The sequence below is a fragment of the Eleutherodactylus coqui genome, chromosome 12 (assembly GCF_035609145.1).
Source record: "Eleutherodactylus coqui strain aEleCoq1 chromosome 12, aEleCoq1.hap1, whole genome shotgun sequence".
NCBI lineage: Eukaryota > Metazoa > Chordata > Amphibia > Anura > Eleutherodactylidae > Eleutherodactylus > Eleutherodactylus coqui.
The window spans coordinates 129,046,313-129,071,245 of NC_089848.1; the positions used below are offsets into that span (position 1 = coordinate 129,046,313).

At 48.1% G+C, this 24,933-nt stretch overlaps 1 protein-coding gene across 2 annotated transcripts in view; it reads left to right on the forward strand.

Moving 5' to 3' along the window:
- Positions 1 to 5,230: 5,230 nt before the first annotated feature.
- Positions 5,231 to 24,933, forward strand: part of ARMC3 (armadillo repeat containing 3) — a 153,377-nt gene continuing 133,674 nt past the window's right edge. For both annotated transcript variants that reach the window (XM_066584877.1, XM_066584878.1), the window contains exons 1-5: positions 5,231 to 5,267; positions 16,089 to 16,196; positions 19,188 to 19,236; positions 20,725 to 20,842; positions 23,764 to 23,889. In XM_066584877.1, the coding sequence (XP_066440974.1) occupies positions 19,189 to 19,236; positions 20,725 to 20,842; positions 23,764 to 23,889 (292 nt within the window). In that variant the 5' untranslated portion in view covers positions 5,231 to 5,267; positions 16,089 to 16,196; position 19,188. The remainder of the gene's footprint in view (positions 5,268 to 16,088; positions 16,197 to 19,187; positions 19,237 to 20,724; positions 20,843 to 23,763; positions 23,890 to 24,933) is intronic.

The following is a 24,933-nucleotide window of genomic DNA, read 5'->3' on the forward strand; positions in this document are numbered from 1 at the left end:
TTTGTTATGAGCTTGGTTCTGGTACTGTATTTATGTTATATGCTTGGTTCCGGTACTGTTTTTATTATTGAGCTGTTCTGGCGCTGTATTTGTTATGAGCTTGGTTCTGGTACTGTATTTATGTTATATGCTTGGTTCTGGTACTGTTTTTATTATTGAGCTGTTCTGGTGCTGTTTTTGTTATGAGCTTGCTTCTGGTACTATATTTGTTATATGCTTGGTTCTGGTACTGTTTTTATTATTGAGCTGTTCTGGTGCTGTATTTGTTATGAGCTTGGTTCTGGTACTGTATTTATGTTGTATGCTTGGTTCTGGTACTGTGTTTATGTATTGAGCTGTTCTGGTGCTGTATTTGTTATGAGCTTGGTTCTGGTACTGTATTTATGTTCTATGCTTGGTTCTGGTACTGTTTTTATTATTGAGCTGTTCTGGTGCTGTATTTGTTATGAGCTTGGTTCTGGTACTGTATTTATGTTATATGCTTGGTTCTGGTGCTGTTTTATGTATTGAGCGGTTCTGGTCCTGTATTCATGTTATGAGTTCACTCCTGGTGTTGTACTTATGTACTGAGCTGTTCTGGTGCTGTATTTGTTATGAGCTTGGTTCTCATTTATGTTAGGAGTTTGATCCTGGTACTGTATTAATGTACAGCTGTCATGGTGCTGTATTTATGTTATAAGCTGGGTTCCGGTACTGTATTTATTGGCTAAGCTTTTCTAGTGTAGGTATGCTACTACAGACACTGGCGTAACTATAGGGGATGCAGGGGGTTGCGGTTGCACCCGGGCCCAGGAGCCTTAGGGGTCCCATAAAGCAGTATTCCCCATCTCCAGTCCTCAGGGACCCCAACAGGTCATGTTTTCAGGGTTTCCTCATTGTTGCACAGGTGATGTAATTATTGTCGGTCCTCAGACATTGCCACACGTGTTTCTACTATAGGAGATCCTGAAAACATGACCTGTTGGTGGTCCCTGAGGACTGGAGTTGAGGACCCCTGCCATAAAGCATCTCCTCTCCATATGGGGTGCCCAGTACTATGAATAAAGCATTATAGTTGGGGTCCCGTTACAGGTTTTGCATTGGGGCCCGGGAGCTTCACGTTACGCCTCTGACTACAGATGTAGCTGTGCTATCTTTACGGGACGGCACACTATGTTTCCTGCACAGACCGCCAGGCGTTGTTATGCTATTGAATGGCAGCCACGCTACACAATTAGCGTAACTGCAGCAAGCTGTGCTTCCGTTTCTCAGCTGCACGCGAACACGAGTGGCGTTAGCTTTGCTCTTTCTGTACCTTGGTGATTTCTGCACAAGCTGAATACATTAATATGAGCAGATTGCCTATCAGTGCTATATATATACCGTGTTTCCCCAGAGATAAGGCAGTGTGTTATATTAATTTTTGTTCAAAAAGGTTTAACTTCCTTACATGTATAGCTGCCTGGACACTATTTAAATTGACTTTTTAAATTAACTGTTATCAGGGCTTAATTTTGGAGTAGGGCTTATATTTCAAGCATCCTCAAAAAGCCTGAAAAATCATTTTGCATCCTCAAAAATTCTGGAAAATCATGCTATGTCTTATTTTCAGGGATGTGTGTATATAGCGCTTTTCTTATGATGGGGAGTGCAATCTAACCTGGGTCGCTTTTATACGGCCGAGAAGATCGTGTGCGAGCTTTGTGCGTTGCAAGATGCAGGAATATGAACCCCATTCTGTGAGATTAGCCCTAAGGCCGACACTCGTTGGGAACGTATGTAGAGGGGACGGGGTGAAGGGGAATGGGGAGTGTGTATTATATATCAGAACGTTCCGCCTTTGGTGGGGAAGCTATGATTATACTGAACATTAGGGACTTGGGGGTGCTTCGTGAAACCCCAACCTCGGGCACCAATATGGCGTGTGCCAGCGACTTTGCCGCTCTGCGCAGCGACTTGGTAGAGGTAAGATCCCGTTAGACGAGGAGACCGCGTGACGGAGACGGGCAGCTGTGGCATAATTCTACAACGGTTTCCCATAAAACCTTTTCATTCTCTTGTCTCCTAAATTATATTTCAATTAAACGGAAGCGCGTTGTGAGGCGAATGCAGAAATAAAAAGTATATATGAACCGCGAGTAAATGATGCCGCCTCGCTCTCCAATTTAGAATTCAATTTCAGTAATAGTGATAAAGCCGCTGCTTTAAGCCTCAGAAGCAATTTGTCTAATGTGATGGTTTCTGTTTAATGTGGGTGATCGCTATCGGAGAGATTAGAGAAGTTCCAGGCCGGATGCAAGATGGAGGGTTGGAGCGCGCCGTTTGACACTGATTGCACGCCGCAGCCGGCCAATGTCCACTTCCATTAGAATTACAGAAAAAACACAATGCACTTGCCGAAGATCTCCGGGGAGCGCGATATGAAGAAGACTTAGCGAATCAACTTCACAGAGCTGACCTAAATAGACAATAACAGATGTTCCGATATTTACGGACGCGACGTTCACAATAAACCGCATTACTCTTACCTTTGGCAGCTGCCTACAAGATTAAGGCCCAAAACAGACAAAGGCCTGAAATTGGGAAGAGCGTCTTATTTCCGGCATCTGGTGCCCGTGTGCCGGCTTCCAGCGTTCGCTGCGGTGAGGGGATTCCGTGAGAATTACTGGGTAGACAGCAGCTAGAAATCTGCCCTGGAAATGCGCCATATATAAATACGACCCATTGACTTGTACTTGTGTGCGAGGGAGGGCCGATAAGTAGTTCAGTGCGTCCAGCGGGAATGTGAATGAGGATTATTCCATGTAAATGCCCGCCGCGACCGAGCGACGAACGAGAATTCATTCACTTCTGAAGGATGTGTCAGCCGTGTGAACAGGCAGTTATCACGTATGAACCACTGCCTGTTTATTGTGAATGGAGGTGGGCACGCCGGAACGATCCCCTCCGCTCCATCTCCATTCACTGAGTGATGACGGTTCTTAGGTAAATCCACAGGAACAACTTTCGCTGGGCAGACCTGCTGGGCGTCTGCGTCTGTCAGGACGTTCATATAAAGGGTCCAGAAGAGGCTCAGTTTTCCTTAAACCCTTAGGCTGGGTTCACACATGCCGTATTCCTGTCGGAAATCTCGCAGTTTGGCCGCAGCAAAAACCGCGAGATTTCCGCATGCTTTTCCGTTGCGGCCGGCGCTCCCATAGAGGAGGGCGCGGCCGTAACATAAATAAACAAAAATCCGAATGTAAACAGACATGCTGCTTCTTTTGAAACCGTGGCTGAGGCGGCCGCAGCCGTGGTTTCAACCGGATTAACCGCAGCGCATTAGCCGTCCCATGTGGACGAGGTTTCTTAGAAACCTCGTCCACATGGCTGGCTAATCCCGAGATTAGCGGCCGTGGGTGGTTTTGCCGCGGGCGGATCTGTTGCGGCAGAACCGAGGCAAATCCGCCCTGTGTGAACCTAGCCTTACACTACAAGGCATACAGTTCCGTCCTGCAGGTTCAGGTGTACATGGAGGGAGATCACTGGGCCATCTCACTCCATTCAATGCCGGTGTCGGCTGTTTCTTACAGCCAGCCCCCCCACCCCTCTTGGAACAGCTATGATAAGCCACGCCGCTCATGGGAGCTGTAACTGCCCCAATCGATGTATTGGAATCCCACATTGCCCCCTGCAATAGGATCGTGGGTTGCTATGGCAACCAGGGCTGTCATGGCAGATTGCCTATCAAGCCATGCGTGTGGCATGACTTGATAGAATGCTTGTCAGATTGCTGTACTATCTAATGCTATGGCACTACATCGTACTGCAGGAGTGATCAAAGCATCACATGTTCGTATCCCCTCTGGGGACTAAAAAGAATGTAAAATGTTGTTTTAAAAATTTTTATTAATTGCCGTATTTAAAAAAATAAAAATGTTAAAAGTAAAAAAAACCCTTTTGCTATATTTATATTAAAAGAATCTAAATAATAAAACAAAAAAGCCTACTTAGTATCGCTGCGTCCATAAATGTCCAATCAATGAAAGCAGCGCATTATTTACCCCGCATGGTGAACGCCATCAGAAAAAAACACCAGAATTGTGCTTTTTTTTTGTCACTCTGTCTCTAAGAAAAAATATAATAAAAAAGTAGCAAGTACTCCAAAATCGTACCGATACAAGCTACTGGACTCCCTGCAAAAAATGGGTCCTCACAAAACTACGTAGACGGAAAAATTAAAAAGTTATTGCCGTCAGAAAATAATTTAAAAAAAGGAAATCTTTGGAAAAAAATAAAAGTAATACAGCAAAAAAAAAAAAAAAACTTTATAAATTTGGTATTGTAGTAATCGTACCGACCCGCAGAACAAAGCTATCAGGTCATTATATGGTACCATTGAAAAAAACTTGTCCCGTAAAAGTCAAATCATCAGACCGCGACGATGATGGTGAAATAAGGGTTGGAGGGAGCCCTAGCTGTGCAGGTGCGGTCAGCGCTCCATTCGCTCCAAGAGGGTTGACGGAAATACGGATGGTGCCGCTCAGAACCACTGAAAGTGAATGGAGTTCTAGTTCTGATGCAGACATGTGACCAGCGGCGGCGGCGTTGGGGTCGATTGGTATCCTCAGCTGATTCCGACTCAATCAGTTGCCGCGGTTTCTGATGCGGACACGCTGCACATTGTGCTGCAATATTTTCTGTTGTGGAAGATTCGCAGTGTTTGCGCCACAAGTGACAAACCCTAAACTAGGTGCCCTTGGAATTGTACCGACCCGCAGAATAAAGTTACGTCATATGTGCCGTAATGCATATGCTGTAAAAACAAGACCCCAAAATAGCGCAATTCAGTTGTTTTCATATTTGTAAAGCGCCAACATATTTCGCAGCGCTTCCATCCCACTCAGACATTTTTTTCTGGCATATTAAATAAGATTGTTGAAAAATGCATCCCATTCCGCAAAAAACACGCGTGCGACCGGCGATGTGGGACGAAGGAAAAGTTAGGATTTTTTGAAAGTGGCGGAGAAACAAACAAACAAACAAAAAAAGTGCCTGAAGGAGTAAAAGAGAAGACTAGACAGTAAACAGTGATCAGAGTATAACAGCCGCCCAGCAGTTCTAGAGGGGCTCTGCACGCAGCATATACTGTATATATATATACCCCGCTGTACAGAACCAGCGCTGCGCATCAGCCCTGCAGTACCACATAGGGGGCGACATAGAGCGCCGAGCCGCCTCCTCAGTGCGCGCTCCCGCCGGGCGTCTCCTAGCAACCACAGACACAACGGCAGCGGCGCGCTCGACAGGTAACACCGGAGACGGGCGGCCCGCCGGGCGGCGGGGGGAGGGGTGTGATGTGTGTACATAGGGTGTATATATATATATTGCACTGCAGGAGATTTTATCCTCAGTATGTTTAGGTCGCCTTCACACGGAACAAGATAATCCGCAGTCCGAATCTGCGACAAACCCCACAGCGGATTTTGCGTGTTTTAGGCGGGACAGCCGGGTGGACCCCATTATACTCTACGGGGTCCGTCCGTCGCTGTTCAGCGCCATCCAGTGCCGAATTCGTTCGGCCGTGGCGAATCCTCGAAGGGAGCTGGAAAGCGAGATCCCCGCCGCAGATGTGCAGCCGCCCGATACAGAGGTGCATCCGAACGTGACCCGCGCTCCGGGGATCCGCCGCCATCCATGATCGCACATCTGTATTATGGCCGCCAAAAACACGACCGAAATACGCTGCTGAGTCGCTGCACGAAATGCGGATTTTGACACCGATTTGTAGGCGGCATTCTGCCGTTTCGATCCCACATCAGACCCGCTCGTCAGATTTGTGGAACTTTGTATGGATTGTTACCGCAGAATATTCCAGATTGTCCTGTGCATTTTAGGCTGGGTTCACACAGGGCAAATTTGCCACGGAAATTCGCCCCGGCAAATCCGCATGCGGCCGCTAATCCCGGGATTAGCCAGCCATGTGGACGAGATTTTTCAGGAATCTGCGGCGGCTAAGCCAGCAAAAGCCGCCGCTGCGGCGCAGCTTTGCCGACCTCAGCATGTTCATTTTTTTTCCGCTGCGGCCGCGCTCTCCTCTATGGGAGCGCTGGCCGCAGCGGAAGTGCGAGCGGCCGGGCCGCTTCAAAGCCGCCGCGGGTTTTGAAGCAGCGGTTCTCCCGGCAGAAATCTCGCAGTTTTTCGCTGCGGCCAAACTGCGGGATTTCCATCGGAAATCCGCCCCGTGTGAACCCAGCCTTACTGTTCCGTGTGGAAGCACCCTTGTGGTACGTTCGCACGTGGCGGAACCCCAGCAGGAAATACCGCAGCAGAGTCTGCATCCAAAGCAGAGACACAGCTACATCTTTGGCGCAGATTTTGACTTGAATTCAGCTGCAAATCCACATCTGATGTAATCAGAATCAGCGCCCCTCCCTGCATCTCCTGTCAATGCAGCCGTTCTCCCGGCGGTCTGTAGTGGGCGCAGTACCCCTGGCCACTGACCGACCGTGCTGCGCGAGCCTTCTCATGTGGTTCCCATAGTAACATGCATTAAAAATGAATCATGTGCTCCTGACACACCGGAGCGATCCCTATTTTCATTGCTCCCATAGAAAATAATGGGTGATTCTTAAACAAACGTTGTTCTTCCTCCGGGGATCTCTCAACATCTATTATACCCAGGACTGTAACAAGGGGGCGCTCTAATAACTATGTATAGATATACCAGGGGTCAGTACAGAGATCTCTCCCATCATCTGTTATACCAAGGACTGTAACAAGGGGGCGCTCTAATAACTGTGTATAAATATAACAGGGGACAATACAGAGATCTCTCCCATCATCTATTATACCCAGGACTGTAACAAAGGGCGCTCTAATAACTATGTATAGATATACCAGGGGTCAGTACAGAGATCTCCTATCATCTATTATACCCAGGACTGTAACAGGGGCTCTCTAATAACTATGTATAGATATATCAGGGGTCAGTACAGAGATCTCTCCTATCATCTATTATACCCAGGACTGTAACAGGGGCTCTCTAATAACTATGTATAGATATATCAGGGGTCAATACAGAGATCTCTCCCATCATCTATTATACCCAGGACTGTAACAAGGGGGCGCTCTAATAACTATGTATGGATATATAAGGGGTCAGTACAGAGATCTCTCCATCATCTATTATACCCAGGACTGTAACAAGGGGGCGCTCTAATAACTATGTATAGATATATCAGGGGTCAATACGGAGATCTCTCCCATCATCTATTATACCCAGGACTGTAACAAGGGGGCGCTCTAATAACTATGTATGGATATATAAGGGGTCAGTACAGAGATCTCTCCATCATCTATTATACCCAGGACTGTAACAAGGGGGCACTCTAATAACTATGTATAGATATTTCAGGGGTCAGTACAGAGATCTCTCCCATCATCTATTATACCCAGGACTGTAACAAGGGGGCGCTCTAATAACTATGTATAGATATATCAGAGGACAATACAGAGATCTCTCTCATCATCTATTATGCCCAGGACTGTAACAAGGGGGCGCTCTAATAACTAAGTATAATATATCTGGGGTCAGTGCAGAGATTTCTCACATCATCTATTTATACCTAGGACTGTAACAAGGGGGCGCTCTCTTCGTCTAGAGCAGTGGTTCCCAAACTGTGCTCCGCGGAGCCCTTGGGGCTCTGCGAGCGACAGTCAGGGGCTCTGACTGAGAGTCTCCATCGTGAGCAGCTGACAGGTGCTCACCACTGTAGTGATTACCGGCGAGGATGCCACAGCTCCCCAGCTGGTAATCGCGCTGCAACGCTGATCCCGGTGCACACTCAGACGTCAGTATGCACCCGGGATCCTCCTCCCCTGAGTCCTCTCCTTCTCGGTTCCGCAAGAGAGGACTCAGGGAAGAAGAGTGTTGCGGGCGCACCCACTGACGTCAGTGTGCACCCGAGATCAGCAGCGCTGACTGCAAGGAGGAGGTAAGTATATGGGTTGGGAGCTATTATTATTGGAGCTACTGTAGGGTTAATATTACTGAGATGATTAATTTTATTAATGTGGCTACTGTGGAGTTATTACTGGGGCCACTATTTCTACTGAGGTCACTGTGGGGGTCACTATTTCTACTTAGGCCACTGTGGGGTTTACTATTACTGCTGGGGCCACTATTACTTTTGAGGCCACTGTGGGGGTCACTATTACTACTGGGCCCACTGTCAGGGTTGCTATTACTACTGGAGCCACTGTGAGGGTCGCTATTACTACTGAGACCACCAGTATAGGGGGTCACTATTACTACTAGGGCCAATATAGAGGGTCACTATTACTACTGAGGCCACTGTGCAGGTCACTATTACCACTTAGGTCACTGTGGGGGTCGCTATTACTACTGGAGCCACTGTGGGGGTCGATATTACTAATGGGGCCACTGTGGGGGTCACTATTACTACTGAGGCCACTGTGGGGGTCACTATTACCACTTAGGTCACTGTGGGGGTCGCTATTACTACTAAGACCACTGTGAAGGTCGCTATTACTACTGAGGCCCCTGTAACATAGTAACATAGTATGAAAGGCCGAATGAAGACATTGTCCATCTAGTCCAGCCTGTCTATCCTCCCATGTTGAGCCAGAGGAAGGCAAAAAACCCCAAGGCCAGAAGCCAATTAGCCCTTTTGGGGAAAAAGTTCCTCCCCGACTCCCTAATGGCCATCAGACTGTTCCCTGGACCAACCCCTAATAGTTCCTACCTGCCTATATACCAGGATTGACACTTAACCTAATATTTATATCCTGTAATATCCTTCCACTCCAGAAAGACATCAAGTCCCCTTTTAAACTCCTCTATGGATTTTGCCATCACCACTTCCTCAGGCAGAGAGTTCCACAGTCTCACTGCTCTTACAGTAAAGAACCCCCTTCTGTGTTGGTGATGAAACCTGCTTTCCTCTAGACGTAGCGGATGCCCTCTTGTTACCGTCGTGGTCCTGGGTGTAAACAGATCTTGGGAGAGATCCTTGTATTGTCCCCTCATGTACTTATACAGAGTTATTTGGTCGCCCCTTAGCCATCTTTTTTCTAGAGTAAATAGTCCCAGTTTTGGTGCCTCTCTGGGTATCTGAGTCCTGTCATTCCATGTATTAGTTTAGTTGCCCTTCTTTGAACCCCCTCCAGCACTGTGACATCTTTCCTGAGCACCGGTGACCAGAACTGTACGCAGTATTCCATGTGAGGCCTGACAAGTGCCTTATATAGTGGGGGGATAATGTTCTCGTCCTTCGCCCCTATACCTCTTTTAATGCATCCCAAAACTTTATTTGCCTTTGCAGCAGCTGTTTGGCATTGGTTACTCCAGTTTAGTCTATTATCCACTAATACCCCCAGATCCTTTTCCATATCACTTTTCCCTAGTGGTACCCCATTAAGTGAATATTGGTGACATCCATTTCTCCTGCCCATGTGCAGAACCTTACATTTATCCACATTGACCTCCATTCCCCCCCCCCCCCTGATCCCCCGGCTTATCTCGGTCCGTTTGTAGCCGCACATTGTCCTACGTTGTATTAATTATATTGAATATTTTTGTGTCATCTGCAAATATTGATATTTTGCTGTGCAGCCCCTCTATCAGGTCGTTGATAAATATGTTGAACAGAGTGGGGCCCAATACTGAACCCTGTGGCACCCCGCTAGTGACTGTGGTCCAATCAGAGTACAAACCATTTCTACCCCCCTCTGCTTTCTATCATTGAGCCAATTCTTTACCCAGATACACACGTTTTCACCCAGTCCGAGCTGCCTCATTTTGTATATTAGCCTGTTATGTGGCACGGTGTCAAAGGCTTTAGAGAAGTCCAGATATACGAGATCAATAGATTCTCCCTGGTCCAGCTTAGAGCTTACTTCATCGTAGAAACTGATCAGATTTGTCTGACATGAGCGACCCTTCATGAATCCATGCTGGTGAGGAGTTATTCCCTTAATCTCCTTGAGGTACTCATCGATGGCGTCTCTCAGAATCCCCTCGAAAATTTTTCCCGTTACTGAAGTGAGACTTACTGGCCTGTAGTTTCCAGGCTCAGTTTTGCTCCCTTTTTTGTAAATTGGAACCACGTTGGCAATGCGCCAATCCAATGGTACTACACCGGTCTTGATAGTGTCTAGAAATATTAGGTATAGCGGCCTAGCTATCTCGTCACTTAGTTCCTTTAGTATCCTTGGGTGTAATCCATCTGGGCCCGGTGATTTATCAATTTTAGTTTTCTTTAGACGCTTCCGCACCTCCTCCTGCGTTAGGTATGAGATATTTTGTGAGGGGTTCATTTTATTCCCCTGCATCTCGTGTGGCATTTCCTTTTTGTTTGTGAATACACTTGAGAAGAAACTGTTTAGTAGATTTGCTTTCCCCTCGTCATCATCAATGATTTCTCCTACATTGTTTTTTAAAGGGCCAGTGCTCTCCCTGCAAATCCTTTTGCTGTTAATATAGTTGAAAAATAGCTTCGGGTTGTTTTTGCTCTCTTTGGCGATCAGTCTTTCTGCTTCCTCCTTGGCAGTTTTGATCGTATCTTTGCATATTTTGTTTTTTCCCTGTATGATTTTAGCGCTTCTTCTGCCTTGTTGCTTTAGTAGTTTGAACGCTTTCTTCTTTTCGTTTATTGCCCCTCGTACCGTCTTGTCGAGCCACATTGGTTTCCTTTTAGCTGAGTTTCTTTTATTTTTAAATGGAATGAGCTGCTCACATGAGGTGATTAGGATCCTTTTGAACTCCTCCCATTCGTCGTCTGTACTGATATTTTTGAGGATGTTGTCCCAATTAATGGTACCGATAGTAGTTCTAAGCTCATCAAATGTTGCTTTACTAAAGTTTAGTTTCTTTGTTACTCCTTGATAAGGCATCCTATTGATTGACAGCTGGAAGTTGATTATATTGTGGTCACTGTTCCCCAAGTGCCCCTCAACCTGCACCCCCTTTATACGTTCCGGTTTGTTAGTTAGCACTAGGTCCAGAATGGCCCTCCCTCTTGTTGGTTCCCGCACAACTTGGTTCAGGTAATTGTCTTTAATTACTCTCAAGAACTTATCACCCCTGTGAGATTTGCAGGTTTCCTTCTCCCATGTTATATCTGGGTAATTAAAGTCCCCCATGATAATTACTTCGTTTCGCTTTGACACCTCCTCTATCTGCCTTAGTAGTAAGTTTTCAGTTTCTTCTGTTGCTTTTGGTGGTCTATAGAAGACCCCTATCAGGATTTTGTTATTTTTGCCTCCCTGTATTTCTACCCACAGAGATTCCACCTGTTCGTCTCCTACCCCTATATCCTCCCGTAGCCTCGGCTTCAAGTTCGATTTGACGTACAGACATACCCCTCCCCCTTTCTGGTTCCTTCGGTCTCTTCTGAAGAGATTGTACCCCTGCAAATTCACCGCCCAATCGCACTTATCATCAAGCCATGTTTCCGTAATTCTGACTATATCATAGTTTTCATCAGTCATTCTCGCTTCAAGCTCACCCACTTTACCAATCAGACTTCTTGCATTCGTGGTCATACAATTTATATCATTTTTTTGTTTTTTATATTTGTTTTGTTGCTATTCGTACTTATGGCTGATCTATCAGTTCTAACTGTACTAACCCCACCCCCTGCTCGACCCCCATTCCCTTTGCTTGGACCCGGATCGCTAGTTACACTGGCTACCCCACTATTTCTCATTTTATCCTCCCCCCCCCCCCCCCAGTCCCTAGTTTAAACACTCCTCCAGCCTTCTAGCCATCTTATCCCCCAGAACAGCTGCACCCTCCCCAGTGAGATGCAGCCCGTCCCTACGGTAGAGCCTGTAGCCGACAGCAAAGTCAGACCAGTTCTCCAGGAACCCAAATCCCTGTGGGGGTCACTATTACTACTTAGGTCACTGTTGGGGTCGCTATTATTACTGCGGCCACTGTGGGGGTCGCTATTACTAATGGGGCGACTGTGGGGGTCCCTATTACTACTGGGGCGACTGTGGGGGTCGCTATTACTACTGGGGCAACTGTGGGGGTCGCTATTACTACTGGGGTGACTGTGGGGTCGCTATTACTACTGGGGCCACTGTGGGGGTCGCTATTACTACTGGGGCCACTGTGGGGGTCGCTATTACTACTGGGGCCACTGTAGGGGTCGCTATTACAACTGGGGTGACTGTGGGGGTCGCTATTACTACTGGGGTGACTGTGGGAGTCGCTATTACTACTGGGGTGACTGTGGGTGTTGCTATTACTACTGGAGCCAATGTGGGGTTGCTATTACTGCTGGGGCGACTGTGGGGTCGCTATTACGACTGAGACCACAATAGGGGTCACTATTACTACACGGGGCGGATTTGCTGCGCAATTTAAAGTAGCTGTACCAGCAAAGTGGATGCGGTTTTAAAAGTACTAAGCTTTTACACCTAACGGAATAAGGTTTTACCGCCTTCAGCTTGTTGATGGACCAGGAGGTAACGATTTTATTTACCGTCAGCACTGTTTTGCCGACCAGATGGGGCGCTCTTGCACCTTCGGCACGGACCGCGCGGCTTATAATTATGAGAAGTTTTTGCTATTTTGGCTCCGTATGCGAGACACTGAGACGGCGGTTAGAGCGTGAACGGGCAGCCAGGAGCCCGCAGACTACCAGTTATGAAGGTTTGGGTGCCCATATTGGGTGAACTGCATGAGATTTATGGTCAGTTTTAACCCTTTATGAACGCAGCCTTTTTTTCATTTACCTTTTTTCTCCTTACTTTTTTCATCGCCGTCGCTGTCTGGGGGTTGTATTTTGCAGACGTGGTTGTATTTTTCAATGGTGCTATTCAATGTTCCATATAATGTACTAGAAATCTTTTTAAGAAATTGTAAATGGAGTTTAAAACTCCACGGTAATCGCGGTAAAAAGCGCATGATGAGAGTAGCTTTAGGCTGGGTTCTCACTGGGCTGATTCCCGATGGAAATCCTGCGGTGTGGACGCAGCGAAAAACCGTGAGATTTCCGCCGGGAGAACCACTGCTTCAAAACCCGCGGCGGTTTTGAAGCGGCCCGGCCGCTCGCTCTTCCGCTGCGGCCGGCGCTCGCATAGAGGAGAGTGTGGCCGCAGCGTAAAAAAAAAATGAACATGCTGCGGTCTGCAAATCCACTCCGCAGCGGCGGCTTCTGCCGGTTTAGCCTCAACGGATTTGTTGTCACGTGTGGACGAGATTTCTGAGAAATCTCGTCCACATGGCTGGCTAATCCCGGGATTAGCGGTCGCATGTGGATTTGCCGTGGCTGAATTTCCGCGGCAAATCCGCCTGTGCGAACCCAGCCTTAGTATCATCTTTTTTTTTTTTTGAATAAAAAGTTTAGTTTTCACTTATTTATATATTTTTTTAAGTCCCCATAGAGGACTTGAACTTACAATTGTTTGAATGCTTCTACCATATGCTGCAGTACTTCAGTATTGCAGTATATATTTCTCCCGGCATTCTGTTACCAAAGGCCTGTCCTAATAGGCAGAAATACATGGCAGCCCTGGGGGCCCGTCAGATAGTGCCCAGCTGCCATGACAACCGAAAGGTAATTTGTGATCTCATCATGGGGGGTTGGAGACCCCCGAACTCAGATCGGGGCATTTAAATGTCACTGTCAGAATTGACAGCGGCATTTAAAAGGATATTAGCTGGTATTGCCTTGTATGGATTGAGATTGGCTCCTGATTTCACTCCATATACTTTTTATGATGTAGACCCCAGAATTCTTGCGTCCGAAGGATACAGTTTTGGTGCGCGGTCCGCGTGAAAATCATTGCTGCGTGCCCTACAGACTATGCGGTTGGTGTAGCTCGACAGTAATTATATGGCAACACAAATTGTATAACATTGCGAATTACCGCTCGGCATCTTGAATGAGCGTCTGTAGTGCTGCAAACACTGGCTCTATCTGTATCATGGATGAGAATCACTGGCGCAGTCCGCAGACCCCCATAAACTGTCAGATCCAGGTTGGACTAATCGGACGCGGACCTGGAGATTTACGGCCGGCGCGGTCTGAAGCCTCATTGTTATGCTGCTTGTCTGGCAGAGACAATCATTCCAGTACCCATTGTATCCCACAAGCTGTTCTCCCAATTACTACAAATAGGAACATAAATATTCATTTGCCGCCAATACAAACCTCATATAAAGCGGAACCAGAACACCATAAACTGTTACAGTGAAGGGCAATTAAATCCGGTTTCTCTTTGTATGCAGTTTTATACACTCAGTGTAAAGCCAACCCTCCCCTAGAAGTTGTCGGAGGCGATGAAACTTTCTCTGAGATTGTAACATTGATATAAGTGATCAGAGCAAAAGCATCATTTAGGGCACCTGCACACGAGCAGAAATTCCACAGCGGGATTTCCCGCAGAATTACCGCCTTGGAAGCCTGCATAGGATTGCGTTAACAAACGCAATCCTATGCAGACGGACGCGATTTGGCCGCACGACAAACAAATTGCAGCATGCTCTATTTCTGTGCGGGGCTCGCAGAAAATGTCACTCATCCGCCGCCGGCTCTGGTCTGCACATGCGTCAGCTGCCCGGCTAGCCGGCACATCAAACAGCCAGAGCCGCGGGCGCGGGTGAGTACGCACTGGTCTCTGCTGGCGCTCGGGTCGGGTCCCGCGGCAAGAATCCTCGCCGCCGGATCCAACCCGCCCGTCTGCAGGCGGCCTTATTGTGGAGAGTCGACTCCTTGTAGGGAGGCTCTAGTACCCTGTTGTACCGCCTCTAGCTTGGATATAAAATGTGATACTGGTGGGCATGGAGGCTCTAGTACCCTGTTGTACCGCCTCTAGCTTGGATACAAGATGTGATACAGACTGGCATGGAGGCTCTAGTACCCTGTTGTACCGCCTCTAGCTTGGATACAAGATGTGATACGGGGGGCATGGAGGCTCTAGTACCCTGTTGTACCGCCTCTAGCTTGGATACAAGATGTGATACAGACTGGCATGGAGGCTCTAGTACCCTGTTGTACCGCCTCTAGCTTGGATATAAAATGTGATACTGGTGGGCATGGAGGCTCTAGTACCCTGTTGTGCCGCCTCTAGCTTGGATACAAGATGTGATACAGACAGGCATGGAGGCTCTAGTACCCTGTTGTACTGCTTCTAGCTTGGATACAAGATGTGATACTGGCAGGCATGGAGGCTCTAGTACCCTGTTGTATCGCCTCTAGCTTGGATACAAGATGTGATACAGGCAGGCTTGGAGGCTCTAGTACCCTGTTGTATCGCCTCTAGCTTGGATACAAGATGTGATACTGGCAGGCATGGAGGCTCTAGTACCCTGTTGTACCACCTCTAGCTTGGATACAAGATGTGATACGGGGGGCTTGGAGGCTTTAGTACCCTGTTGTACCGCCTCTAGCTTGGATACAAGCTGTGATACAGGCAGGCATGGAGGTTCTAGTACCCTGTTGTACCACCTCTAGCTTGGATACAAGATGTGATACAGGGGGGCAGGGAGGCTCCAGTACCCGGTTGTACCGCCTCTAGCTTGGATACAAGATATGATACAGGCAGACATGTGCGTCTATCGCTGGAGAGAAGAACTCTGCATGTAAAGTCTTCCTGTCCGGCGGAGGAGACCTCCGGCCTCAGAACTAGGTGCAGCGCCCACCATGGAGGACCCCATAGAAACCACGTGATCAGTTCTCACATCAGTTTCCTTTTGGCATTTCACTACAATATGTTGGGCAGCCAGATGTAGATATGTAGAATCTTAATATTCAACTGTTTTATGCAAATGATGTAGCTACTTTCAATTAGCATTTAGTGATATAATTATTGCAGGGTTACAGATGAAACGTGCGCCGGCCGCGTATCCAGCAGCGCTGAACATTACGGCTCATTACAGAGCTAAACACTCCATTGTCTGCTGTGGCGGTATTATGTGTCACTGTCATCGCCCTTTTCACAGTATATTTCATAAATTGCGGTCGGGTTCAGAAGTGTCACAGATATAATTGTCTGTTCGCATGTACGACCGTGTAGATGCTCCATGGCGGACTATCTCCGGGCCGTCATTTATCATCCTGATAGCTAAGACATCATTATTTCTTTCCACACAGACAAAGAGCATCAGAAACCGAGGGCCGACGCGCTGAGGTCTGCGGGATCGCTCGGGCAGGACGGTATTTGGTGGACAGAGGAGGGAGGAAGGCGCTAAAGAAGAACAGGTGAAAGATGATGTGCAAAGCGGCGGTGAATGGGGAGCTTGCTGAGGGGCCTTTCAAATGGGACCGACTCGGCCGCACGAAGCACCGCAAGCCGCGCTAAATTCCGCACCACAATCTACAGTCCACCTTTTTAATTCCACATTAAAATGGCTTTAAGGGGTTTCCGGGGAAAATACTATTGCTGACCTTTCAACAGGACAATTCACCATCAGTTGGGGTCTGCTGCTCGGCCCCCTGATTAATCAGCTGATCGGACGCCTGATCGGACGCCTGATCGGACGCCTGATCGGACGCATTGCACATACACCGGGGTCGGAGCAGAAAACGTGCCTGTAATTACAGTGGTGTTGGCGCAGCAGCTTCAGTCCGACCCCGGTGCATTTGTGGCGCTCTCAGTGGGCATCTGATCAGCTGATCGAGCGGGGTCCTGAGCAGCGGACCTCAACCGATCAACTATTGATGACTTATCATGAGGATATTTTCCTGGGAAAACCTCTTTAAAAGGCGCCTGTAATTCTGCATCAAAATCGATCACTAGACCTGCGGATTGGGCAGTGGAACTTCACAGCTACCAGTTTGGGTGCATCATGCAGGCTAATTCTGGCCGACATGAAAGGTTCTAGAAGACGCACCAGAGACTTTATTTACTTGGGCGTGACGATTCATGGCCACAGCGTGGCAAAAAATCACATGAACCGTGACCGAGTTTTAACGCCCGTTTAGATGGCATATACGCCGCAGCCCCGGGATACCGTCGGCCGGGGGTTGGGAGTTTGGCTCTAAACTCTCGCCCCCTCTCCGCCCCTTGCCAGCTTACGGCTTGTAAAAGAGCCCTAAAGACGGTAAAAATTGTGCACCAATATCTGCAGGTTATGGAGCAAAAATATATAGCAGCAGATTAAGCCGCATCTTTAAGCGCGCTTTGCAGTAATATTCGTGTGAATGGTCCTCCAGGGAGACGGGGGAAGAGGTCTGCATTCCGCAGATAGAAACACAGAAAAATCCACATCAAATCCGCATGTACATATACAAGTGATGGAAGTGGGGGTCCGCAGCGGCAGGTTTAGCTGCAGAATGTGGAAATCCACCCGTGTGAAAACGCCCTCAGGATGCTTTTACATGGGATGGAATATTTCACAACAGCCGGCCCAGAAATCCACTTCAAAATCCACAATTCGATGCTGAGCTGCTGGCAGAATTCTGACATTTTCAATTACGCATCAAAATTCGCACTTTAGCAGAACGTATTTTGGTGCTGAATATTCTGCAGCGTTCTTGTGGAATAATGCTGCATGTGTGAGCGTCCCCCGACACGCCGCAAGGTCAGCCGTACATATCATCCAGTGTCCAACGGCATTCCACACAGCGCTAAACAATAAGGGTGCCCACCCACTGGAGTTTTTTTTTCCCTGCGAAATTCGCAGTATTTTTTTTTCTGCAGGGGTCTATGGGACTTGTAATGTTAAAATCGCGATCGCGCAAAATCGCAATTTACCGCGATCGCCATTTTAACATTACAAGTCCCATAGACCTCTTCAGAAAAAAAAATGCTGCGAATTTTGCAGGGAAAAAAAAACTCCAGTGGGTAGGCACCCTAAGGCGGCACGGTATATTGTCCACATAACACCAGTATGTGGTGTGTAAGATACTACAGCCACAGAGCGCCCAGATAACCCCCTACGCATTACCATGAGATATAAATATATTACATGGAATGGCCACTTTATTAGACCCCCATGTAGCAGCGGTGGACTTCTCTGAACTTCACAACTGCAGCTATTTGCCGTGATGTAGATTCCACTCGGTGATGAAATCGTTCTGCAGGAATATCGGCCCCTGTGGACAGGAAACTTCTTGTAGTTGCCGCAGAATAGATGGAGGTGCTGACATATTCTGATCAGCTGACAGGAAGGGGTCAGCGATTCATGCTGCTTGCACCAAATTCTGACCCCATCAGCACAGTGCAAGACAAATCTGGGTCCATCTGACAGGAGATGTTTCTCCGCTGCTTAGTGTTACAAATTTGTGCTCCTTTGCCCGCTGGAGTCTCGCCTTTCTGTTTCTCTTAGACACAATGGCGCTGGAACTGGTCGTTCATTGTTATATCCATCCGTTCAGAGGAACAGCGAGTTGTGCGTTCGGACACGTTAGTTGGCGCTCCAGCGTTGTATTCAGCTGACTGTGCAGCCTGTTGGTCAGAACGATTGCTGACATCCTCCTCCGACCCCTTTCAGTGACGAGTTGTTTCCATCCACGGGACGCCCTTTTGCTGGATGTTTTTCTAGATTGCGCCATTCTCTGTATACTCTCCACACCATTACATAATAGACCCCCTGCGGTTGACAGTAAGCCCCAGGCTAGTCTGGCACCGATGACCGGCCTCGTTGGAAGTCGCTCCGATCGCTGGATCTTCCATCTTATGTGGATTTACACTGAAACTGATCCATGGAAAACTTTTCACGTGATTTTATGCTCCGGGGTCATGGGGAGAATTACCATACAGGGGGCTCCACTCTTTAGAGGACCGGGGGCTCTAATAAAGAGGCCAGTCCGTGTATTATTATTTAGTCATTATTATTGTAGTGAATCAGCGCCTCTCATCCGTCTCGCACATTATTATCGGGTGCCGATAGCGGTAATATTTAAGATCCTCTTAGGGGAAATGAAACCCCTTTATTTTATGGGGTATTTAGCATCTTACTGAGAAGACGAGCTGCTAATGAAATGTTCTCATGTCGTCGACAAGTTACAGTCTTGTATCCCTCACTTGTAGAGGTCCTCTAGACCTCCTGGGGGCGCTCACACGCCGCTGATTGGCTCCGGATTCAGTCACAGATTTTGGTGCGAATCGGCAGCAAATTTCACCTTTTCAATTGAACATCAGATTGAAGGAGTGAATCCGCTCTGCAACAAATCAGCCGCGTGTGAACGCGCCAAAGAGACGGAAATGTTCGATTCCCAGTTTATTTTGTTGTGATTTTTTTATTGTAGAATGGGGAAAAAAATAAAGAAGGATCTTGAAGCGCCACCGAAGGACGTGGTAAGTGATACGCAAGTAAGACCTCCGGCACACGAGCGTCTTTTTCATCCATGTGTACACGGACCCACATTATCCAATGGTGCAAAACAAGACTGCGTTAGTCCACACGGACACGGACGGCGTGAAAAAACTAATTGCATGCAATATTCTAATCCGTTTTATTGACGAGACTTGCCCATTCAAGTCAATAGGGAGAGAAAAAAACGGACAGTATGCGGATGCTATCCGTGTCCAGCACAGTCCGTGTGCGCTCCGTTTTTAGTTTTTTTTTTACAGCTGAAAAAAAGAATTGGCGCTGTGTCGGGGTTTTTTTGATGACTTGAAAAACGCTTGGCATACTGAGAAAATGCCAGCGCTCCACAGTGCAGTACGGACAGGAGGAACGGGCGTACCGGAGGTAATAGCGCAGAGCGGTAATCTCTTCAATCAGGCTGTATGGGGCTGCACACGTCCGACATAACACGGTAGCGCTCAGCCAGCCGGAGGGCTCATTCACACGGGCGGAATGTATTTAACACGGGGCGAGGTTTACCCTCAGCGATGCTGCGAGGAAAAAAATCGTGTCCCATCCTATTTATTTTGCTTTCCTCGGAACGCATCGCCTGTTCTCAATGGGACGGTAAAGCGTATTGCACGACGTGCGATGCGAGGTTTCCCATTGAAAACGATATGGCGCTCACCCGTGTGTAGGCAGCCGTGGGGTCCTCTCACACATGAACGCAGCAAAGCTCCATGATTTCACTTTTGCTTCCGACCACGGCTCCCTTCAGCCGACAGCAAGTTTTAGCGCACTCCATCATTGTAATGGGTGATGAGGTACGCTAAATGGCCAGAGATAAAGCAGACAGCGCCCACCATCCAGCGCCACGATCGAGCGCATGTCTGCAAGGCCCCATTGATTTCAGCCCTCCATTTTGTTCTACTGGCGAACACGGTACCTTTTTCTTTTTCCATAGCCCCTTGACTGAAATACATCCCTGAGCTGTCCCTGAGCTGTCCCTGCGCTGTCCCTGCGCTGTCCCTGCGCTGTCCCTGAGCTGTCCCTGAGCTGTCTCTGCGCTGTCCCTGCGCTGTCCCTGCGCTGTCCCTGCGCTGTCCCTGCGCTGTCCCTGAGCTGTCCCTGCGCTGTCCCTGAGCTGTCCCTGCGCTGTCCCTATGCAATCGGTTGCAGACTTGGATAGTGCACAGACATGGAAATCACCCTAGTCAATAAGCCCTATTTCAGGCTTTGCTGACTCTTAAAGGGGAAGGACACCTTTGCAAACTTTTTTTTAATTTCCCCAATGCATTTATACCAAAGTGAAGGAAACCTCATCGTACCGTTTTGAGTCTGCAGCTCCTCTGCAGGCTGTTGTTTTCATTCTCACGGATCTCTCTGCCGCCACGTGCATCCGGTCTAAAAGATAAAGCGATCCTTGATCTCTGCAGCTCATCGCCTCCTGTTTGATGTCATTTTATTAAACGTCATTTTTTGCTTTATGTTTACAGTTTGATCCATTAGCGATTGAAAGTAAAAAGGCAGAAACCGCGGTGCTCATGCTCCAGTCGCCAGAGGAGGAGATTCTGGCCAAATCCTGCGAGGCTTTATACAAATTTGCACAGAAAGGTTTGTGACACTGAAAGTTCAGACATTGTCAGAAACTCAATCCCTCCCCTAGAAGTTGTCAGAATCTAATAGAGATGAGCGAGCATACTCGTTAAGGACTAATACTCGAGCGAGTACCGTACCGTACTTACCGAGTATCTGCCCGCTCGTGAGAAAAGATTCGGGTGCCGGCGGGAGTGAGCGCTGTGCTGCAGGAGAGAGAGATCCCCCCCCCCCCCCCCCCGCTGTCCCCCGCCGGCACCCAAATCTTTTCTCATGAGAGGGCACGTACTCGAAAAGGACAATACTCGCTCATCTCTAAAATCTAATGAAACTTTCTCTGTGATACAAGATGTGATACGGAGGGCATGGAGGATCAAGTACCCTGTTGTACCGCCTCTAGCTTTTATACAAAATGTAATACGAGTGGGCATGGAGGCTCTAGTACCCTGTTGCACCTCTTTTAGCTCGGATACACGATGTGATACGGGTGGGCATGGAGGCTTAAGTACCCTGTTATACCGCCTCTAGCTTGGATACAATATGTGATACAGGTGGTCATGGAGGCTCTAGTACTCTATTGTACCGTCTCTAGCTTGGATACAAGATGTGATATGGATGGGCATGGAGTCCATTAGTGCCCTGTTGTACCACCTGTAGCTTGGATACAAGATGTGATATGGGCGGGCATGGAGCTCTAGTACCCTGTTGTATGCAATTGCCCGCAGACCATCACACCAGCAGGGGGGGCAATGTGCCGTACCACAGCAAAGGCAGGATAGAGTTGCTCACCCTTAGGGTGACTACCCACTACAGTTTTTTTTCACTGCGAAATTCGCAGCGTTTTTTTTTCACAGTGGTCTATGGGACTTGTAATGTTAAAATAGAATCGCGCAAAATCGCGATTTTAACATTACAAGTCCCATAGACCACTGTGAAAAAAAAACGCTGCGAATTTCGCAGTGAAAAAAGTGTAGTGGGTCGTCACCCTTAAACTGCGTTTGGTAGCACTCCCTTATGTATGATGAATGTGGTGCAGCGTCCCAGAGTCCCCCCGGTTTGGACCGCACACACTTGTATTTTGAATGTACATAAAAAAATGTATTTGCCAGCGCAGACGTTCATATAAAGTTTGATGAAGGCCATTTGAGCCGAAACGTTAACGTTGCCTCAACTTTATCTGAACGTCTGGAGTGGCAAATAACATTTTTTCTATCTGCATTAAAAATACAAGTGTGTGCGGTCCAAACCGTTATTTTTCCAGACACAAACATGGCCGTCATCGGCGCCCAAACCAAACCTGGATTTGTTGCTGAAGACAACCCGGTTCCCCTCCGTAGCAGTTCAGTTTAATTGTTGACAACAACAATGCAAACGGAGGCAATGGTGAGTGTCAAAGGCCGTACACGTATTGGACGCCATGAGACCAAATGTCCGTCAGCCACGCACCTGGAAATGGTTCTGACAGACACAGGGGTGTAATGATGGCGCACTGTCTATAGATGGCGGACAACTAAACAGTTGGAGCTGCTGGTGCTTGTCGGATGGTCAGATGCTCCTCTCTACTGGTAGCCTGTAGGGGGCGTGCTGAACCCGGTCACCTTGTGTGCCCTCACACATCCAGTGATCCCAACACCTCCTAACAGTCTGGTCAGACGCTCCTCTCTACTGGTGGTCTGTCGGGGGTCCTGAGCCCGGTCACCTTGTGTGCCCTCACACATCCACTGGTCCCAACACCTCCTAACAGTCTGGTCAGACGCTCCTCTCTACTGGTGGTCTGTCGGGGGTCCTGAGCCCCATCATATTGTGTGCCCTCACACATCCACTGGTCCCAACACCTCCTAACAGTCTGGTCAGACGCTTCTCTCTACTGGTGGGCTGTCGGGGGGTCCTGAGCCCGGTCACCTTGTGTGCCCTCACACATTCACTGGTCCCAACACCTCCTAACAGTCTGGTCAGACGCTCCTCTCTACTGGTGGTCTGTAGGGGGGGTCCTGAACCCGGTCACCTTGTGTGCCCTCACACATCCAGTGATCCCAACACCTCCTAACAGTCTGGTCAGACGCTCCTCTCTACTGGTGGTCTGTAGGGGCGTCCTGAGCCCAGTCACCTTGTGTGCCCCCATCCACTGGTCCCAACACCTCCTAACAGTCTGGTCAGACGCTCCTCTCTACTGGTGGTCTGTCGGGGGTCCTGAGCCCCATCATATTGTGTGCCCTCACACATCCACTGGTCCCAACACCTCCTAACAGTCTGGTCAGACGCTCCTCTCTACTGGTGGGCTGTTGGAGGTCCTGAGCCCGGTCACCTTATGTGCCCTCACACATCCAGTGATCCCAACACCTCCTAACAGTCTGGTTAGACGCTCCTCTCTACTGGTGGTCTGTAGGGGGCGTCCTGAGCCCGGTCACCTTGTGTGCCCCCATCCACTGGTCCCAACACCTCCTAACAGTCTGGTCAGACGCTCCTCTCTACTGGTGGTCTGTAGGGGGTCCTGAGCCCAGTCACCTTGTGTGTCCCCATCCACTGGTCCCAACACCTCCTAACAGTCTGGTCAGACGCTCCACTCTACTGGTGGTCTGTTGGGGGCATCCTGACCCCTTGTGAATAAAAAGCGATCAAATAGTTGTAAAAACACCAAAATAGTAGCAAGAAAAAGCACACGTCACCTTGTAAAATACGAGCCCCCAACCATCCCCAACGGAAAGTCGTATTTTCGGATCCATATTCTGGACGTGTTCGAGATGACCTCACCGTTGTATGGCATCAGTATGTGCCCAATAGAAAAACGGGGGAAAATATGCAAAAATAGGTCATGTTGTGTTTGTAAAATATGTCCGTGAAAAATACGGCCTTGTGACTCGATACGCGGATTTACTGATCACTTAACAAGCTGCAGCGATCGCCGGGCACAACTAAATTATTAATTTCTGTTCCTCAAGGAGATGAGAATAAAGTAACCCTTCTCGGACTCGGAGCCGTGGAATCATTATCTAAACTCATCTGTCACGAAGCTAAAACAGTGCGCAGAAACGCCACCATGGTCTGTGGAATCATGGCGGCACACGGTAAGTCATCATAAAAGCTGCAATAAACTGATAGGCACAAAGAAACGGGGCCAAAAATGTATAAAAAAATATACATATTATATTGTACACTGACTGGCCTCTTTATTAGAGCTCCCGCCCCTCTCACGGTTGGCTCTTCCCTGTATGGACATTCTCCCTGGGACTCCGGAGCGCAGCATAAAATCACATTACAGGTTTTCCACGGATCAGTTTCAGTGTGAATCCACATTAGATGGGAAAATCCAGCGATCGGAGCGACTTCCAACGAGGCCGGGTCATCGGTGCTGGACTAGCCGGGGTCTCAAAGGGGATCCTGTGAACAGAAACCACTCGTCACTGAAAGGGGTCGGAGGAGGATGTCAGGAATCGTTCTGCCCAATAGGCGCTGCACAGTTGAGCTGTCAAATACAAGACTGCTGCAGTAACTAACGCGTTCAAACGCACAACTTGCCATACCTTAGTACGGATGGGCTATAACAGCAGACGACCAGTTCCAGCTCCATTGTGTCTAAGAGAAACACAAAGGTGAGACTTCAGCGGGCAAAAGAGCACAAAACTTGTATCACTGAGCAGCGGAAAAACATCTCCTGGTCAGATGGAGACAGATTTCTGTTGCATCATGCAGATGGGGGGTCAGAATTTGTCGCAAGCAGCGTGAATTGTTCAAAAACATTGGCTGCAGCTCTGAAGGCCAGATGAGTTCCAATGCACTACTACATGGGGGTCACTAATAAAGTGGCCAGTCAGTGTATATGTCCAGACGAAGTAGAGTCATTCCTGGGTGCAGGAAATCCATTCATAAAATCTGGTTGCACAGTAACACATTAGACACCTTCATCTGAAACCTATCTAGAAATGGTTGTAATAAATATACACTACTGCGCAGGCGTGAAGCAAAATGCTGCAGCGTAAGAAAGCTTCCAAGAATGAAAGTGTTAATAGTTTATATTTGTCAATTAACAAAATGCAAAGTGACTGAACAAAAGAGAAATAAATCCCGTCAATATTTGGTGTGACCTGCCTTCACCTTCAGCATCAGTACAC